Below are 20,919 nucleotides of genomic sequence, written 5' to 3' on the forward strand. Positions count from 1 at the left end.
ACATTCCAAACACATGACAGTTACAGCTCGAGTTAACCCTCAAACGACTGATAGTGAAACAGGTTAGACCATCCAACCTGTCAGACCATCTAACTAAGTGGAATGAAAAGCCAGTGTATCTATCGGCTTAGACAGCAGGTTACTAGGGCGAGCAATCTGTACGTTGGTAAAAGCAAAATACTGTGGATGCTGGAAATCCGGAACAAAAACAGAAATAGCTGGAAAAACTCAGCAGGTCTGGCAGCATCTGCGGAGAGGAGCACAGTTAACGTTTCAAGTCCGTATGACTCTTCATCGGCACTAAAGAAATATAGAAATGAGGTGAAATATAAGCTGGTTGAAGGCGGGTGGGACAGGTAGAGCTGGATAGAGGGCCAGGGATAGGTGGAGGCAAAGAAGAGATTGTTTTTTGTATATTGTATTTTGTATATTGGGTTAGGCCACAGTTGGTGCAATGGAGTCGGGCTGGTACAGTGATCAGGTAGAGGATCAGGTTAATTGGGTGAGTGGGTTAGACGTCAGGTTAGTGGAGTGAGGAACTAGTGAATCTGGCTAGATGACTGGCTAGTGTAGTAAGCAACTAGTGTATCAAGCTAGAATGATCATAGGTTAGTGGAGTGAGCAGCTAAGTGTTGAGTTGTGAACTAGCCAACACTCAATGCAGAGAACTGAGGGAGAAATGAGTACTCCAGCCCTAATAATGTTGGACTTCAGTCCTCCGTATCTCTCCCAGTAGCTAAACATTAAACAGGAACATCCGATTCTAAAACTGGGTACAGGGGTAACTGCTGTTCAACTCTCAACCTTGACTTTGATGTTATAAACTGAGGAGGAGAGAGAATAAGCTGTTCTGAAAGCATTGGAGGGTGTGATGACCCCCATGGTCCAATAGTTTGCTAATACCCATACACACTGAGTGGCTCTTGGGTGCGATAATGGAAGAGAAGCAGCAACCTGGGAACTAACCCCAACAAGAGATAGATCCTGGAAGAGCCCCAGCAATGTAATACCTTAATAGCAGCGTAACACCTTAATTCATGAAAGGAGGGAGACAAAGCAGGAAACTTCTGGCCTGTTAACCTAACATCTGTCTTAGGAAAATTATCTATTATTGAGGAGGTTATATCAGGATACTTAGAAAAACTTAATGGGATCAGGCAGAGTCAACGAGGTTTTGCGAAAGGGAAATCATGTTTAACTAATTTATTAGTGTTTTGAGGGTGTAACAAGCAAGGTAGATAAAGGGGACCCTGTAGATGTGGTGTACTTGGATTTCCAAAAGGCATTTGATAAGCTGCCACATAAAGGTTCCTACACAACATAAGAACTCATGACGTGGTGTAGGGGGTAACATCTTAGCATGGATAGAGAATTGGTTAGCTAACAGGAAGCAGAGAGTAGGGTGAATGGGCCTTTTTTGGGTTGGCAAGGTATAACTCGTGGAGTGCCACAGGGATCAGTGCTGGGGCCTCAGCTATTTGCAATCCAGATCAATGATTTGGTGGAAGGCACAGTAGTTAATTGGCCATTGGCAACAAGGTAAGTAGGGAGGCAAGTTGTTAAGAGGAGGTAAAGACTACAAAGGGATGTGGATAGGTTAAGTGAGTGGGCAAAAATTTAGCAGATGGGGGAGGGGTGGGTAGGGGATGACGGTGGTGTGGTAGTAATGTCACATCCAGTAATCCAGAGGCCCAGGCTAATGTTCTGGGGACACAGGTTCAAATCCCACCATGGCCAGATGGTGGAATTTAAATTGGAGCAATAAATCTGGAGTATAAAGCTAGTCTCAGTCATGATGAGCATGAAGCTATCATCGATTGTCATAAAAACCCACCTGGTTCACTAATGTCCTTTAGGGAAGGAAATCTGCTGTCCTTACCTGGTCTGGCCTACATGTGACTCCAGACCCACTGCAACGTGGTTGACTATTAACCGCCCTGTCAAATAACCGAGCAAGCCCCTCTGTTCAAGGGCAATTAGGGACGGGCAACACATGCCCACATCCCATGAAAAAAGAGAAACGTGGGAACATGTGAACTTTGGCAGGAAGAATAAAAAAGCAGCATGTTATTGAAATGGGGACAGATTGCGAAACACATTGGTACAGAGGGATCTGGGTGTCCTGGTACATGAATCATAGGAAGTTAATACGCAGGTAGAGCAAGGGATTAGGAGGGCAAATGGAATGTGGTGATTATTGCAAAGGGAATGGAATATAAAAGTAGGGAAGTTTTACTGCAGCTGCACAGGGCCTTGGTGAGACCACATCTGGAGCACTGTGTACAGTTTTGGCCTTATTTGAAAAGGGACATAATTGCATTAGAAGTAGTTCAGAGATTGTTCACTCGACTGATTGCTGGGATGAGGGTGTTATCCCATGAGGAAAGGTTGGGCCTGTACCCTTTGGAGTTTAGAAGAATGAGAGGGTGATCTTACTGAGACATATCAGATCCTGAGGGAGCTTCACAGGGCTGGATACCAGGAGGATAGTGAGCGGTGGGAGGCATAAGAACCAAAGGACACAGTTTTGAGAAAAAGGTCTCAGTTTTAAGTGTCATTAGTCTATGGAATTCACTTCCCCAGGAAGCAGTGGAGGTGAGGTTGCTGCATTTATTCAGGGCTGAGTTAGACAGATTTTTGTTGGACGAGGGAGTCGAGGGTTATTGGTGGGGGGGGGGGTGGTTGGGGGTGGTGGGTAGGCTGGGGTAGACAGGAAAGTGAGTTCAGACCCCCCCCCACCCCCGACAATCAGATCAGTGTTGGTCTTATCAAATAGTGGGGCAGGTTCGAGGGGCTGAATGGCCTACCCCTGCTCCTATGTTTCGATGGGATAGTCATGTTCAGGAAAGGAGAGGGAATCCAGGGTCTTGCGTTGAATGTGGAATTTCAGCACCCCCATGTGGGAGCAGATGTAATTACAAGAGTGGGATTAAAGGAGAAGCTTTGTGGTCTGATCATAAAAACCTGGGCGCTCACTCGCAGCGCCAGTACTGAGGGATTGCTGCACCGTCAGGTATACTAACTTGAAACTGGGACACCCCTCGCAGGTGGGCACAATTGGAAGGGGAGCAGGGACATTCCTCTGTGTCCTGACAATGTGTATCCCTTAATGTCACAAAAACACATCACCTGGTCATCACTGCATTGTTCATCGTGGGATCCTGCTGTGTGTAAATTAGCTGCCATGTCTCCTACAGCAGTAACTACATTTCAGAAGTACTTCATTCACTCTGAAACACTTTGCATGAGCTTCTGGAAGGTGCTATATAAATGCAAGTCTTTCCCTTTCCCTTAACCTTTTCTCTTGGGTTTTTCTCTCTCTCCCCCCTCTCTCCCTGCCTCACTGTGTTTCTCTCACTCTCTCCTGTTCTGGCTTCCCTCTCCTGATCGCCCTCCCCCCCCCCACCACCTCTCTGCCCCTCTCCTGCTCGCACCCCCCCCCCCTCTCTGCCCCTCTCCTGCTCGCCTGTGTGATACAATAACACAGTTGTGTATCATGCTGAAAGTTACTTTGTGGCCTCAGGCAAAAGGAACGCTGCTTCAGTTTTTAAAAAAAAAACCAAGGGGTTGGCCAATGTTCTCCTGTAACTTATCCAAGTGTCCAATTTCGAACCTAGATATCCATTTCATTGGGCTATTCCACCATGGGAGGAGAGCATCACGTCCAAGTCCCTCACTCGTCTCTTGTACTTCCCAGCAACAAGCATTGGCCTGACCTGAAGGGTTGAGAGACCAGCATCTTTCCCTTCCTCCCCCTCCCCGACAAGGCACTGTGGCTGACTATTGCACCCCCGCTTACACCGTGACCAAGAACACCCGACTCCACAGGCACTGGGGATTAATCTTGGACCTGCCCGTTCTGTGCAGCTCACCAGGGGGTATCTCTCTGCCCCCAATCTCGCCACCCACTGGCCCCCCTGTGGTATGGGACGTTGCGCAGAGTTTTATGGTGGATACCTGCTCCGTTTCTAAGTACGGTTCAGGTCTGTTCTGAATGGCTGTTGGATCACCCTCTGTGACCCCAGAAGGCCCACTGGGGGTAGGATATTTGTCACTGTCTCAGCAGGTGCTGCTGCACTACCTACAGATTATCAAATCCAAATACAAAGATTACTATTTGCCGCTTTTCTTGTAGCTTGGAATCCAGTGGTTTCAGGGTCATGAATTGGGTCTAAGGCCTGAGTCCTTGTCCCCTCTTGATGCAAGGGCACTGAGGCCAAATGGAAGGGCCCAACCTGAGATCAAACAAATCTGCACAGACGATTGATTCAACAACAACTCGTGTTTATATAGCGCCTTCAACATAGCCCAAAGGAGTGTAACCAAACTGAATCTGACAGCCTGTATGTAAAGCGGCTTTAGCGCCAAACACTTGGTCAAATAGTTCTTTAAAGAGGGTCTTTGAGGAGGGGAGAGCAGGCAGCTTTTCAGAGGAAGGTTTTAACAAGTTCAGCAACAGGCATCTGCATTTATATAGCACCTTCAACATGGTGAAACATCTCGAGGCGCGTCACAGGAGCGATTTAGCAAACGGAGTTTGAAGCCGAGTCACAGTTTGGGGACATTAGAAAAGGACGCCAAAGGTTTGGTCAAAGAGGTGGCATTTAAGGAGCCCTCTTAAAGGGCGAGAGGGAGGCAGAGTGGATCAGGGAGTGAATTCCAGAGTTTGGGCAGCTGCAGGTACAGCCGCCAAGGCTGGAGGACTGAAAATCGGGGATGTGCAAGAGGCCCGAGCCGGAGGAGGTTGGAGGGAGCGTGGAGGGGCCGGAGGAGGTTGGAGGGAGCGCGGAGGGGTTGGAGGGAGTGCGGAGGGAGTGCGGAGGGGTTGGAGGGAGTGCGGAGGGGTTGGAGGGAGTGCGGAGGGGTTGGAGGGAGTGCGGAGGGGTTGGAGGGAGTGCGGAGGGGTTGGAGGGAGTGCGGAGGGGTTGGAGGGAGTGCGGAGGGGTTGGAGGGAGTGCGGAGGGGTTGGAGGGAGTGCGGAGGGGTTGGAGGGAGTGCGGAGGGGTTGGAGGGAGTGCGGAGGGGTTGGAGGGAGTGCGGAGGGGTTGGAGGGAGTGCGGAGGGGTTGGAGGGAGTGCGGAGGGGTTGGAGGGAGTGCGGAGGGGTTGGAGGGAGTGCGGAGGGGTTGGAGGGAGTGCGGAGGGGTTGGAGGGAGTGCGGAGGGGTTGGAGGGAGTGCGGAGGGGTTGGAGGGAGTGCGGAGGGGTTGGAGGGAGTGCGGAGGGGTTGGAGGGAGTGCGGAGGGGTTGGAGGGAGTGCGGAGGGGTTGGAGGGAGTGCGGAGGGGTTGGAGGGAGTGCGGAGGGGTTGGAGGGAGTGCGGAGGGGTTGGAGGGAGTGCGGAGGGGTTGGAGGGAGTGCGGAGGGGTTGGAGGGAGTGCGGAGGGGTTGGAGGGAGTGCGGAGGGGTTGGAGGGAGTGCGGAGGGGTTGGAGGGAGTGCGGAGGGGTTGGAGGGAGTGCGGAGGGGTTGGAGGGAGTGCGGAGGGGTTGGAGGGAGTGCGGAGGGGTTGGAGGGAGTGCGGAGGGGTTGGAGGGAGTGCGGAGGGGTTGGAGGGAGTGCGGAGGGGTTGGAGGGAGTGCGGAGGGGTTGGAGGGAGTGCGGAGGGGTTGGAGGGAGTGCGGAGGGGTTGGAGGGAGTGCGGAGGGGTTGGAGGGAGTGCGGAGGGGTTGGAGGGAGTGCGGAGGGGTTGGAGGGAGTGCGGAGGGGTTGGAGGGAGTGCGGAGGGGTTGGAGGGAGTGCGGAGGGGTTGGAGGGAGTGCGGAGGGGTTGGAGGGAGTGCGGAGGGGTTGGAGGGAGTGCGGAGGGAGTGCGGAGGGAGTGCGGAGGGAGTGCGGAGGGAGCGCGGAGGGAGTGCGGAGGGAGTGCGGAGGGAGTGCGGAGGGAGCGCGGAGGGAGTGCGGAGGGAGCGCGGAGGGAGCGCGGAGGGAGCGCGGAGGGAGCGCGGAGGGAGCGCGGAGGGAGTGCGGAGGGAGCGCGGAGGGAGTGCGGAGGGAGCGCGGAGGAGGTTGGAGGGAGCGCGGAGGGGGCCGGAGGAGGTTGGAGGGAGCGCGGAGGGGTTGGAGGGAGCGCGGAGGGAGCGCGGAGGGGTTGGAGGGAGCGCGGAGGGAGCGCGGAGGGGTTGGAGGGAGCGCGGAGGGGTTGGAGGGGGTTGGAGGGAGCGCGGAGGGGCCGGAGGAGGTTGGAGGGAGCGCGGAGGGAGTGCGGAGGGGCCGGAGGAGGTTGGAGGGAGCGCGGAGGGGTTGGAGGGAGTGCGGAGGGAGCGCGGAGGGGTTGGAGGAGGTTACAGCACTGTCAATGAGACCGTCTTCCTAATTCCTGTAATTTGCTCCCTCAGCTCTGTGCCTGTGGGGCCCCGGGAGGGACGGGACCACTGTCTGTGTTTTCTGACACTAGTAATATTCTAGTTCCTAGAGACATTTTGGTAAACTGTGATGGTGATATTTTGGTAAACTCTGGTGCTGATCACAAGTGGAGGGTGTCAGACCCCACTTTAGTAAAAAGCCCCTGATATTGGGACCCTTGAGGTTCCTTGGCTGGTTTTATTGTGGCCTCATCTCTCAGTTTTGATCTTACTCGGGGTTAGCAGTGAGCTGTTTGATTTTACCGGTTTCTGAACTGCTGCTTCCTGGAACAGGCTCTGGTCAGTGTTTTGTTTCCTGTCAACACATGTGAGAGAATTGCTGTTGAAGTTCCCCACCAACTCAGTTCGTTGTGATCAGCCTGCCTGCTGTCTTCGCTCACATTCCCCTCCTGCAATCAGAATTCGTTTGAAATGAGCTACTGTTCATGCACGTATCTCCGTTCTCATAAACCTGCACAGCTTAATCATTTTCAATTGTTAAAACCCTTCCCCACCCCCCAGCCCCTCGCCCTGAAGGTGCTGCTGACTCTCACTGGGGTACAGCTCCCCCTCCTCTCCTGAAGGTGCTGACTCTCACTGGGGTACAGCTCCCCCTCCTCTCCTGAAGGTGCTGCTGACTCTCACTGGGGTACAGCTCCCCCTCCTCTCCTGAAGGTGCTGACCCTCACTGGGGTACAGCTTCCCCTCCTCTCCTGAAGGTGCTGACTCTCACTGGGGTACAGCTTCCCCTCCTCTCCTGAAGGTGCTGACTCTCACTGGGGTACAGCTCCCCCTCCTCTCCTGAAGGTGCTGACTCTCACTGGGGTTCAGCTCCCCCTCCTCTCCTGAAGGTGCTGACTCTCACTGGGGTACAGCTCCCCCTCCTCTCCTGAAGGTGCTGAACTCTCACTGGGGTACAGCTCCCCCTCCTCTCCTGAAGGTGCTGAACTCTCACTGGGGTACAGCTCCCCCTCCTCTCCTGAAGGTGCTGACCCTCACTGGGGTCCGGGTTAACCTGGCCCTCTTGTACTGTCCACTCGCTGGCTCCGAAGCAGGAGTGAGGTCCCCAGCTGAATTTTGGTTCTCTGCTCTGACTGACTTCACCTCCCCCTTTCGGGCTTCTGCATTATTTATTTATTCTGTTCACTTGGAGACTTCAATAATCGCAGGATTTTCCAATTCCTGTTTGGAGATCTGAAAGGGATTTTAAGCAAAGCTTTTCCCAAGGGCTGGGATGTGACTAACCTCCTTGTGTTGGATTTGTAGGAAGTTGCCCGGAGGTTACAGGAGGAGGAAGAGCTGAGGAACCAGAGGAGAGTGGTGCTTGAGGCTGAACTGTATGGAGCGGGTGAAGAGATGCACAGGCACAGAGGTAAACTCTGCTGTCCTATCCTGTGGATAGTCCCAGTTGAAGCTTGGAGGGATAGGTGCATCACCAGGGTGTCCTGCTGTCAAACCAGCCCAAAGTAGAGCGGGAGCCTAAGCGAGTAGGATTTGGTTGTCACAAGGAGGATTGCACACACTCATTCTCTCAGTTTAAACAAAGAGTCATTTCCCAGGCTGCAGTGGCCGTATATTCCCCTGTCATTGCTCTGTCTGTTTGTGCAGCAATCCTTCAGCACTGCACCAGAGATCTCTGTCCTCCAGCTTTTGAGTGGGGACTTGAATCCACAATCTTGTATCTTGGAAGCGAGAGAGTGCGCTACCCACAGAGCGGCGGCCAACACCAGCTGTGCTGCTGGAGGGGTGACGGGAGCGCTAGTATGTCAAACCATGAGCAGGGGACACTTCTCCCTTGGGAATCAATTGAATTTGCAGTATGAGCTGAGGCCATTCAGCCCATCGCGGATGAGCTGACTCTCTGAGTTATCCCCTTAGTCCATTCTCCTGCCTCCTGAGTCTTTTTCAATTTTCTTCTTTTTACCTACTCTTCTTAAAAAGTTTTTCTGGATCCTATTTCCACCACATTTGATGGTGCAATGTTCCACGCCCCACTAAAACTTCCCCTAATCTCCTTTTGGTCTTTTGTTCTTTTACCTTCTCAAAATGCCTAATGAATTTTGAGTCACTTGATCAGATTCCCTTCAGTGACAGGTATTCTGGCTTTGGTGCTCTCTCAGTTCGTTGAACATAAAGGGGACCATAAATGACTGGATGGATCTCACAAAAATGGGTTTCTTTTTAAGCTTAATTCCAAGCTAGGGGCTTCCAGTCAGTGCTTTGCTGACCCTTCCCAGAGCAGAGCACATTACTGAGGGAGGGATCGAGGGGAGTGACCGGATGTGACACCATAATAAACTTCAATGTCAACTTGCTGGGTTGAGAAATGGAGAAAGGCGACCAGGATTCCTGTCCTGATTGCTCTCCGCTTTCCTCACTTGACATTGGTTGGGCTGTGATGCCCCCCAGAGTGGAATAACCAGGCCCCGCTTGCACGTGAAGATTAGCCCGTCGGGAGGGGCGTCCGTGATCCTGTTTCGGCCACCCTCGCGCGAGTTGGTAATTTGAGGAGGGGAGAGGGTAACCGGTTTTTGATGTATTTTTTTTAATATAGAGGAGAGGGTGTGGAGCAAGCACGAGCGAAACCCTCTGGACAGGGAAGTTGCACAGTTGAATATCAGAGATTCTTACGAGAATGACCAGGAGCAACTACAGCGAGATGAAGCATTGGCCCGCCTCTTGCAGGAGGAGGAGGAAGTGAGGATGGTGCAGCTGGTACATGAGCTCAGTTGGAGTTATTGGGCTTTGATGCTTTGATTGTGGTGCGGGACAGTTTGGGAGGGGGGGGGTCTCCCATCATTATAGAGGGGCAGGGCTGATCCATCTAATAGCTCAATGGGTTTAAACATCTGATTGTTCTCATGATCACTATATGTTCACTAAAACTCCCTATCTCTGGAACCTCCTCCAGCCCCTACAACTCTCCCTATCTCTGGAACCTCCTCCAGCCCCTACAACTCTCCCTATCTCTGGAACCTCCTCCAGCCCCTACAGCTCTCCCTATCTCTGGAACCTCCTCCAGCCCCTACAACTCTCCCTATCTCTGGAACCTCCTCCAGCCCCTACAACTCTCCCTACCTCTGGAACCTCCTCCAGCCCCTACAACTCTCCCTATCTCTGGAACCTCCTCCAGCCCCTACAACTCTCCCTATCTCTGGAACCTCCTCCAGCCCCTACAACTCTCCCTACCTCTGGAACCTCCTCCAGCCCCTACAACTCTCCCTACCTCTGGAACCTCCTCCAGCCCCTACAACTCTCCCTACCTCTGGAACCTCCTCCAGCCCCTACAACTCTCCCTACCTCTGGAACCTCCTCCAGCCCCTACAACTCTCCAAGGTCACCGAGCTCTTCTAATTCTGACGTCTTGTGCACCCCTGACTTTCATCGTTCCTCAATTAGTGGCTGTGCCTTCAGCTACCTAAACTCTAAACTCTGGAATTTTCCCTTTAAACCTCCCTCTTCTCCTTTAAGACGTTGCTTATAACATACCCCTTTGACCAAGCTATTGGCCACCTGTCCTAATATCTCCTGAAATTGTTTTTCGTTGTAGAATGTCCTAAAGATGCTGTTGATATTTTGAGAGAGTCTAGCGAATGGTTGGAAGCTGGCAAGTATTGAGGTGATCTAAACTTGGAGCAGCATCTCTGGAGGGTTAATGCAGAATGTCTACTGGTCCAAATTTCAGTCCAAAAGATTTGTTCATACTTAGTCAGTGCTTAATGCAATTTTGCTTTTAAAACTGATCTGTTATTTAGATATTAGGATGGATGGGAGACATTAGGTGTCAGATTTGAACTGATCACATTTCAGTGAAATGCTTTAGAACATTTTACTAGATTAAAAATGCTATGTACGTGTGAGGTGTTGTTGAAGGGGCCTCTCATTAACCATGACAACTCCCACGTTAGCCCAATCCAATGTTAAAAGCTTTCATTATAGTTCACTTTGGAGATGGTTCACAATACTGGCAGTTTTTCACGCTAGTTAGGAGCCCAATTAATCAGAAAATTGTCATAAAAGTGTGAGCTTTTAATTGGAAACGTTCCTGGCCATGGAACTGGACTTTCGAGAAGGAATAAAGTGTTTAGTTTTCTCTCCGTGATGACTGTGGAGTGCATTCCACTTTGAAAGCAGCTGAGTCAAAGCTGGTTAACTTTGTGCAGAAGAGAGGTGGGTAGGTATGTGGCTGGGAGTAAGTACAGGCATTCAATTCTCCAAGGTGCTGACTGTCACTCTGCCCTAAAGGGTTCCTTATCAAAATATTGTGGCCTTTTCCTTTTCGCGTTGTTCTACTCCTTGTCTCCTCTATAAACCTGACCTTTTATGTTCGAAATAAATCTCTTGCAGAAATCAAAGAGCCAAAGGAACCAGGAGGAGGATTTCCGTACAGCCCAGGTGGCACAGGATGAGGTAATGCCCAGGCAGTGGGTGTGATTATTCTTGTGCGGTGGGTGTAACCAGGAACATTGGGCTTCTGATTGAGGTATTTACACCAGATATTTCCCCCTGGGCGATGTGGGCCTCGGTTACATAATTATTGCCATCAGTGTGCGCCTGCCTTCATTACCCAATATCTAGCCAGGGAGGGGTGTCAAACAGGGAACGCTCACCCTATTTCCAACTTGCTGGATGTAACAGATACAACCCCAAGATTTTGTTGACTTTGGTAGGTGAACTATGTAGCCAGGTAATGCTGGGTAGCTGAGCAATGGGATGTCACCCAGACCCTGAATGTCAGGTTAATTTTGCTGATTTCTCGCTCTGTCCCTAGAACGAGGCCCTGATGTCACCTCATCCAGAGATGAGAAAACAGCAATTGAAACACCTGGGACCTCCACCTGATAGTAACATTTGTCATGGCTTTACCATGAGATGTTAATAATAGTTGTTATTAGCTCAGTGGGTGGCACTCATACCTCTGATACAGGTGTCATGGATTTAACCGCAGACCCTTGAGCAGGTAATTCTATCCGATACTCCACTGAAGTACTGAAAGAGTGCTGCACTGCTGGAGGTGCCATCTTTTGCATGAGGCATTAAACCGAGGCCCTGTATGCCCCCTCGGGTAGATGTAAATGATCCCATGGCAGAGCAAGGGCGTTCTCTCTGGTATCCTGGCCAATGTTTATCCCTCAATAACATCACAAAGCAGCTTATTTGATCATTATCACATTGTTGTTTGTGAGATCTTGCTGTGTATGAATTGGCTGCCGCCATTCCTACATGACAACAGTGACCAGCCTTTGCTTTGAAAGAAGGACCTAACTGGCTGTAACCCATTGGTGTCCACCTTGAGATTGTGAAGGGCTGCTTATAAATTGAAGGGTTTGCTCATTTTATATAAACATTGCTGTACGTTTTGCTTTTGACTTGACAAAAGCTAAGGTCTCAGACCAAATCTGCTTCTATCAGGAAATAGCGAAATACATTCAGAGGCAAGAACTGAAAGCCCACAAACAGTCCAAGGGGCTGGACCAGAAGCTGGCCAGGAGAGAGTATTCTGAAGAGAGCAATGATTCCTCGGAGAGGAACAAGAGACGGGTAAGGAAAAGAGCTTAAAATCAGGGATGTGAAACATTCGTTTCTGGTAAAGTTCATCAGTTTGATCCAAGAATGCAATTTGTTTGACTTAATCACATGATTAAATGTATCAAATATGGACAGTTGGCATGATGGTGCAAAATATTGGTGCAATGGTCCATTGCCATGCATTACTTGGTTTGGAGTTTTAACAACATTTGCCTGTGTGGCAATCATAGGATGATATAGCAAAAGAAAAGGCCATTCAGTCCATCATGCCAATCTCGGCTCTGCCATTACAGAGCGGTGGAGCTCCCAGCAATACTGTAAACAAATGGCTCCGCTTGTTATAGTAAGAGATTAGGGGGCCTCTGTCTGTCCCTCTCTGCTGGCCTGCGATGTGTCATTTCAGCAGTTCTCTTTCTCACTCTTTCCCGAATGTGGTGATTTTCCCCAGTCCCTCCCTGGATGGTCTGGCGAATGACCGGTGCTTTGCTGAAGCTAAGAATCTTTGTATGTTAATCTTGGGTTAGCGTACACTTCAGCTGGACCTAACCTTGCCTGAGGCCTGTGCTCAGCGTCGCCTACACCAGCAGTCACTGGGTGTCAGTTGGGAGCGGGATGCTGCACAAATGTTCCTGGTCTCCAGCATGAGGTTACTAAACGCAGCAGTGCCTGGGAGTCAAAACACAGGCACCCGTGGTCTGTGTAGCTTTAATACTGAGTTAACTGGTGAGCCATTGAATGGGCGGGTGGGACAGGGGGGTGGGTGGGTGGGCGGGAAATGGGGGGCTGTTGGGCGGACCAGGTTTTATTGACCTCATCTTTCCCTTGCAGAGTCGAGCAGACTCCGCTCGACAAGAGCGACTGAACTCGGAAGGGTTTCCATCTCTGAGTGGTGAGCAGACCCCAGAGAGAGGAGAATCTCCCACAGAACAGCTGCAAAGAACCAGGTATGTGTTTCCAGTGAGGTCACCAGTGGGGCTGGGCCCATAGAGGAGAGAAATGGCTTCAGACCGTGGGATGGGTGTCCATAACCCTTCCTACATTATATCCGTACTTTTCCCTCTCTCCAGTCTTGCCCTGTTTTCTACTGAAGTTGGTGACACCCGCACCCCCCCCCGCCCCACCCCACTTTGTGAGGGGTTTCCCAGGATGTTTACATCTGTGTTATCAGGAGGGGAGGGGCTATTTCCTGTGAAGGAGTAAGATGCAGTGACCCCGTTATTACCCTAAATACACAAGCCCTCCCCCTAAACAGCACTGAGGACAGCGATAGCAGCGCCACCTGTTGACACGGCTGTGATCTACGCACTTGGCGAGACAGGAGTCTAAAGCTGGGACCATGTGGTCTGCTGTTCGCTGGACATAAACTCGGAGCTGGTGAGAGGGGTGGGGGAGTCCATTTAACTTTCATCATTCACTCTTTCCGCCTTCAGAGTAAATGAAAAACCTGCCCGCCCAAATCTAGATCTTGCTAGGGATTGTTCAAAGAGTCAAAGTTTCCATAAGTAACAGGAGTGAGTTATTGCTGTGGTAGGTGTATAATTAAATAATTATTTTTTTTTTATAAAAGCACACTGTGAAAGAGATTGATTTTTTTTCTTGTTACAGGTGTTCATTCCCCAGAAACATTGCAGAGGAGCTGGATCCAACCTTCAAAACCAAAAACACTGAGCACTCCTCTGACCTATTTCCTGCTGTTCCACCAGGTAACACTTCACGTTCATCATATAGGGCAATAACATCACGTAATAAAACACCCTGAGTCCCTCGATTTGATTCCAGCCTCTAATCTACTGCCATAAACCCGTTATTCTCTGTGCCGTATTGCTGTCTGCCTGTTGGCTGGTAATTTGTTACTCTCCCTCCTGCTCCAGCTTTGCCTCACCCCCGTGCTGTGCCACCAGACGGTTTCTATGACTACCTGGACGATTGCCCCGAGCCAACGTTTGTCCCGCCGACCAGGCGACAGGAAGAGAAGCTGGTGAGGCAGAAATCGAAGGAGAAGAAGGAAGGATGCAAGCAGCAATGAGGGTGCCTGGGCTGTGGAACGGATTGAATGTGTTGGCCAGCCTATGAAACCTCTGTTTTTATATATACACACCCACACACGCACGCGCTCACGTATTCTTCGTCATGTAAGCTTCAGGTTTCCAGAGTAGACTTTGCTTGAAGCCCTCGTGAAATATTCGACCTGTGTTGTGCACCGTCGAACCAGGTGCCCCTTCACCCATAGGCCCCAGCTGTGTTATGAGACTGGTCTGGAACACAAGGCAGCTGGGTTATGCTTCCAGTTCTGAATTTGGTCAATGCAATCCTTCCTGCAGTTTGTTGCGGCTTCACGTCAGCAGTGGAAGAGGTGGAGGGAGGGAGCGCTCTCTGTGCAGTAACCAGCTTCGGGCCTCCAGCGAACCACCACCTGGCTTGGAGCAACTGGAAAATGATCACTTCATTGCCGAAACTGGGTGGGTTGGAATTTAAGGACATTCTCCTCGCTCCCCCTTTTTTTTCCTGGACTCCCCAGGACTCAGGCAAAGAGACTGCTCTATCAGGCTCCACACAGCTGGCCAGGTGTGCAAACTGCCTGTCACAGCTCTTTCCCGTGCGGTAGTGTTACTGTAAAATCCTGTGTTACTGGATGCGAGAGATGTCAGTGCTAGGGAATGTCACCTCCAGCATCGAACCTTCCTGGGTGGGGAGGTTGTAACCGGACAGTCTTAGCTCCCGAGCCTCTTAAACTTGCCACCAGGAGCCTCCCAAGAGCAACACTAGATTCCGATCTTCCCATTGGCCAATGGGGAAATGTACCACATGGCCCAAGCTAGCCCATCACTGTTAAACATCATGTTGCAAAGGAGAGCTGCAGGGATTGAAAGTCTCCACCTCTCCAGTCAGGATCTGTGTTCAGTGTTAAACACCCCATCACAACCTCCGCCCACTGAGGGCTTTGGTGATTTTACCCATTCCGGATAATCACAGTTTTGATCCTTAGTCTATGCTAAAAGAGCTGATTTCAGTTGGGTAAGCTGGAACTGCACTCACTAACCTGGGGACACTGACAAAATCAGCCAGAGGTCCTGCTGCATGTCACTATACAAAGATGCCAGCTTGAGGTGAAAATATGGAGCTAAGCCCCGAACGTTTCTGCAGCTTAGGTTTTAAATATTTTGTATTCAATAGATAAAATTGCAAGAATTTCTATCTTGATCATTACTTGAGACAGTTTGATGGGGACAGTGTAGAGGGAGCTTTACTCTGTATCTAACCCTGTGCTGTACCTGTCCTGGGAGTATTTTTGGGGACAACGTAGAGAGAGCTTTACTCTCTATCTAACCCCGTGTTGTACCTCTCCTGGGAGTGTTTGATGGAGATAGTGTAGAGGGAGATTTACTCTGTATCTAACCCCGTGCTGTACCTGTCCTGGGAGTGTTTGATGGGGACAGTGTAAGGGAGCTTTACTCTGTATCTAACCCCGTGCTGTACCTGTCCTGGGAGTGTTTGATGGGGACAGTGTAGGGGGAGATTTACTCTCTATCTAACCCCATGCTGTACCTGTCCTGGGAGTGTTTGGGGACAGTGTGGAGGGAGTTTTGTGAAGATACTGAATTTCTAGTCTTCCATTGGCAGTCTGTGATTTTAGATTTATTACAAATTCCTTTCTGGGGGTGGGGGGCAGCGGGGGGTAAGAAAAAGTAATTTGGCAGGTTTGTGTTGGGATTTGAGGGAATTACCCCTCCAAAGATTCGGTGCTTTTTGTTAGTGCTGTCAAGAATGTTTATAAAAGGGTAAATGATACACACGCCTGCAGAGGAAGTGTCCTCTGATTTCGGATGCCTTGCTACTTGTGGTGGCTGAGGCAGTGTCTCGCAGCCTGTGATAGTTTTAAGGGCCTTTTTTAACTCCCGCTCACTGCCCATGGAGGATGGGCAGTGATTTTCCCGGATGCTGGGACTCAGCGCAGCTTGAGTCAGATACCCGGTACAGGGCAGTGACTCTGGTTAGTTCATTCAGCCACCCTCCACTTCTGAGATTTCAGTCTGTCACAGAGGCTGCTCTACATTAGTGAGGAGGGGGCTGTTGGAGGTTGAAACACAGAACCAGGTGGCAGACCGCTTGAATCTTCTCCTCTCCTATTTTAAAGTCTCTCCCCAGGTGCCTCCTGTCTCTGATTTTGAATGGGGAGTAAAGGCATAATTTCCTGACCCACCTCTCTCCTGCTGCTCTGTCCCTGTGGTTTCGCCTGATTCATTGCCAGGGCCGTATCTGGTCTGTGGCATTACACTTGGAATTCTCCAATTTGTTGTTCTTTTTAAAGTGGGGATGTCACTTTATGATGCTCTTGTCAGTTGCTTAGACCCAACCCAGTTAATGCAGAAGCTTTCTAATTAAACACACTCTCTAGACCCCGGGTCATATTTGCTAAAAGTTAGTTGCTAAATGAAAACACGTGTCTTAATAGGAAATAATAATTAGCATACGGAACAGAAGCCGCTGAGCAGTCAGCAGGAAGCATGTTTCTGACCCTAATGGTCAGAAATCTGATCTTGGAAAGTTGACATTTCCCTGGGGCCCTCCTTCATCTCCAGGCACTTCCCGATCACACCCTGCAATCTTTGCAAAGTTTCCAATTTTACTCTTGCTTCTCCTTGACTGCCCGGCTGAGCTGAGGGGCCTGGTGATTGTTGGTGGCGTGGAAAGATCTTTGGGATTCTGCACTGGTGGATGTAGCAAATCGAAACAGCCAGAAACAGGTGAGAACTGCGACAAAGAAGGGGGACTTTCAGACAAGGTGGCGCTGGTGAATGTGCAAGGACAGATGCACGTGGACACGGGGACTTCTGGGGAAAGTTTGGTGTTGTTTATTTAGAGCTGAAACAAGCTTCTAGTTTGTGTTTTTCTTTTTAAGGAGTTAACTTTTATCCAGTTTTGTCTCAAACTGGGGATAAATTGGAAAGTCCCCGATCTGCTGAGGCCTGGCATGTTAGTCATCTCTGTCAGAATTCTTCCCAAACTCTCTAGAGATTCAGAACCACAGAGCAGACCCCTTGAACTTGTCCTTTTGGTGTTTAAAATCTCTCCCTCATACCTGCGCTCCGAAATTTGAAGGGTAACGAGTGAAATAACGAGGTTTTACGAAATTCCATTTCCTCCTCCTCTCCTACACGTTACCCTCTGGCCTGGTGAACTCACTGCACAATCTGAACCAGAGCGATTCTTTTCCTTGTTGACACTTAAAGCGGAGTGACACCCCATCCTGCAGGGGGGCGTGGGGGAGGTGGGGGGGGTGGCAGAGGTAAGCACCCAATGATACCCCATCTTGCAGGGGGGCAAGGATGTGCACCCAGTGACACCCCATCCTGCAGCGGGGGGCAGGGCAGCAAGATATCCCCCTCCTTGGGTAAACTTATCCCTATGTAAGAATACCAGTGGCTTCAGAACCATCCATGCAAGCACAGTTGCCAAGGTAAGGGGTCAAATCTGTGATTTTTGGTTGGGAAGCAAGTGCTTTGTCCAATGTAGCTCTGGCCAATGAGCAATTAATATCTGGGGATAGCAATAAACAAAGGCCATGAGCCACTGGTAACCACTGCGGACCAGACAAGGCATTCCTCGATCGTGTGCTTCAGAGGCTCTCGGTGATATCACATTCATTGTCATTCCAGTCACAGTCACGAGCTTCAGTATTTCCTGGGGGGAATTCCCCACTCTGATGAGCACGTGCTGGGTGGCTAATACATTGGAGTTTGTCATTGTGTTGGTTCAATGACATAACCCACGAACCCGTTGATCCCTTTCACTGTCCTCCGGCCACATTCACTTGACACTGTCGCAAGCTGCAAAAGGCAGTTGTTTTCATCCCAATGTTTCATTTTGTGTTACTTTTAAAACTTCTGTTAAAAGGAGGTTTTTTTTTTAGATATGAATTTTTAAATATCCTCGGCTGGTTTCCATCCCACAAACCTGGCCCTCACCCTGCCTCCAGGACAATACCCAATCCCTGGCTGCGGACTCCAGCTTTGGAAGGCGGCTCAGCCATCAGCTGATCCCAGACTGGGTCTCAGTCTTGAGGGAATTAAAGGTCAAATCTGGCCCACTTTTTCCAACATGACCAGTTACCTGTGAGGATGAGACTCTGCCTGTCTGATTACACTCAAATAACCACAAGAATGCTTCCTCTCGGCCCCTACCCTAGAGGAGGGGGGCAGAAAATTCACTTGTTTGTCTCAAATGGTCCATTGAAAGATTTAGCAACTGTTTCCCACTGCCCCCTTCCCCAAAAAGGACATCCTGTCATGAGGATTCCATGTGTCATCATGTCTGCTCTTCCCTTTGAAGAAGGTTTTATTTAATTTTCGATCGCTTTGAGTCAGATGGTAACTGATTTGCCTTAGCTCGAACCAGCGATTTTGTATTTTTTTTGACTATGTATTACTCTGTCCAAAAGAATAAAATACTACACATCAAAGCTTAAACTCTGGAGTGTCTGAGTTTCAGAACTGATTTATAAACTCTGCCATGTGTGATTTGAAACCTGGTCGGTCTCTCTCTTTGCAGAACCAGAGGGACACGTAGCAGAATGGATAGCGAGCTGGCTACAAAACAGAAACCGGGGTAGGGTAGAGATAGTTACTCTGACTGGTAAATGGTTTTCCATAAGGATCAATGCAGGGCAGGGTTCACTATTTGCATAAATGTTTTTGACTTGAGAATTAGAAATGCAATTTCAAAATTTGTAAATGGCACCAAATTGGGGGTGTAGTGAACAGAGGGGAGAACTATGATTAATATACAGGAAGATAAGCTCACTGAATGGGCATCTAATTGTCAAAAGAACTTCGTGTAGATAAGTGTGAGGTAGTACTTTTTGGCAGCATGAATAAGGAGGCCACATACTCATTGGAAAATAAGTATCTGCCCAGGGTCAAGAAGCAAAAGGATTTCAGATACACATCACATGACTTAATTAAAAGAAAGCAAGTTAAGCATGAGGATAAATTTTGAGGGATAAAATTGAAAGGCAGAACTTGTATAGAACTTTGGTTGATCACATATGGAAAACTGTAAAATTAATTTTACAAAAAGGGTATAGAGTCCAGGGAAAAGTTGCAAAGAAGATATATTAGATATCAGAGTTAATAGATTATGTCTATCAAGAAAGATTGAACAAACTAGGGCTGTGGAGAAAAGAGAAGACTGAGGGGTAACCTGATTAAAGTCTTCATGATTATGAAAGATGTTTGGGGTAGATGTAGAGAAGATGTTTCCACTTGTGGGGGAGACCAGAACTAAGGGTCATGAATATGATAAATCACCAAGAAATCCGATAGGGATTGAGAGAGAAACTATTTTAGCCAGAGTGTGGAGCTCACTATCACAAGCAGTAGTTATAAGGGGATTAGCATAGATCTATTTTAAAGGGAAATTAGTCTTCCAATCCTTTCTCCCTTATGATAATCTATGTTGATGAGGTGAAATGAAGAGGGGTGGGAAGAGACTATTGTGAAGCATAAACACCAACAGGAACTTGCTGGACTGAATGCTCCAATATTTTATACTTTGACATAATACTTCTGTATTTTTTCTCCCCCACCACCCCCCAACAAACAGCCAAAATCACAGGAGCAGAATTGTAAGAAAATGTTTATTTAATAACATTCACTGGTTTAAATATTACACTAAAGAGGAAGAGAAAGCTGCACACCATAGCTATATTCAGCTGCATACTGGGTCAGAGTTAAGCACTGAATTACCTTTACCAATTAAACGTTCAGGGAACTTGAACAGAGCACGGATTCGTGCCTTTGTCCTCAACCCACAGACAGAGAGTCACTTACAAAAAGCATAGCTTCTGTTTGGCTTCTGGGCCTAGTTTTGTGGAGAGCTGTAATGTTTGGGGTTGTTGATGCAGTGAAGTTCTACTCCTACAGGCTGACTATTAACTTGTTACTATTTTGGAACATATTATTGCATTTGGGAATCAATTGTAACATTCTTCAATGCATCCAATACATCCTTGGTGTATAGGGGAAGGTTGTTGAATAGCTTCTAGACTTCCCTTACTACACCTGTCTCCAAACTGAGTCAACAGTTTGTTGCTGCTCCTCCCTATCTATCTAGGTCATTGTTATCCCACTACAGGATCTCAGACCTACAGGATCTCTGAATTCCTTCCCATTGTTTCCTTATCCATTTCCCATCAGCTTGTGTGTAAGTTTTTATGTAACCAGGTCTCGGACTTCAGAGTCTATTTGTATGTGCATTTTTGATGCTGCTCCAGCCCCAGCCCCATCATTTCATTTGCACCTTTGCTCTGTTTTACTTTTCTCTTTACCCCTTATAGACTTTGTTGTCATGCCCCATTTCACTTCTCCACTTATTCCACGCCTCTTACCTCTGCAAGCTCCTCCTGCTGCACAACCCTCCAAGCTACCTGCGCTCATCTAAATCTGGCCTCTTGAGCATCCCCAATTTTAATTGCTCCACCACTAGGCTGCTTTGAGCAGCCTAGGCCCAAAGCTCTGGAATGCCCTTCCTAAAACAAACTGTTCTGCCTCAACCTCTTTCTGAGAGTGCCCTCTTTCCCCTGTCCCGCTCTGACATGTTGGCAAGTTGCTGGGGGAAGGTTCTTTGCTGCTTATCCATTCTGCACCTCATTCAACCTGTCCATCCCAGTCCTGCGCAGACTTGCTCAAGCTCAGAAATGGCCACTGGATACCAATCTGGAACAGGAGCCTCAGCAGAAAGTACCACCTCACACTTATCTATATTAAGTTCTTTTGACTATTAGACGCCCATTCAGCAAGGTTATCTTCCTGTATATTAATCACTCCTCCCCAACTCTGCCCTCCCTCTCCCCCAATTCTGCCCATGATGTCTGTGCCAGTTCTTTGGAAGAGCTTTCCAGTAGGTCTCATGCCTTTGCTCTTTCCCCATAGCTCTCTACAGTTCTCTTTTCAAGTGTTTTTCCAGTTCTCATTTTCAAAAGTTTTGGAAAGTTACTATTAAACCTGCTTCCACCACCCTTTCAGGCAGTGCCTTCTGGATCACAATAACTCA

General features: G+C 49.1%; 1 protein-coding gene across 2 annotated transcripts in view; it reads left to right on the top strand.

Moving 5' to 3' along the window:
* The window catches only part of LOC121288111 (coiled-coil domain-containing protein 50-like), a 49,511-nt gene extending 34,303 nt beyond the window's left edge, over nt 1-15,208 (top strand). The window contains exons 6-12 of one of the 2 annotated variants that reach the window (XM_041206443.1): nt 7,606-7,711; nt 8,894-9,054; nt 10,687-10,749; nt 11,752-11,880; nt 12,697-12,812; nt 13,474-13,571; nt 13,740-15,208. In XM_041206443.1, coding sequence (XP_041062377.1) covers nt 7,606-7,711; nt 8,894-9,054; nt 10,687-10,749; nt 11,752-11,880; nt 12,697-12,812; nt 13,474-13,571; nt 13,740-13,894 — 828 coding nt within the window. In that variant the 3' untranslated portion in view covers nt 13,895-15,208. The remainder of the gene's footprint in view (nt 1-7,605; nt 7,712-8,893; nt 9,055-10,686; nt 10,750-11,751; nt 11,881-12,696; nt 12,813-13,473; nt 13,572-13,739) is intronic. The other variant, XM_041206444.1, reaches the window with a different exon arrangement.
* Nucleotides 15,209-20,919: the final 5,711 nt, after the last annotated feature.

The sequence above is a fragment of the Carcharodon carcharias genome, chromosome 15 (genome assembly GCF_017639515.1).
Source record: "Carcharodon carcharias isolate sCarCar2 chromosome 15, sCarCar2.pri, whole genome shotgun sequence".
NCBI classification, from domain to species: domain Eukaryota; kingdom Metazoa; phylum Chordata; class Chondrichthyes; order Lamniformes; family Lamnidae; genus Carcharodon; species Carcharodon carcharias.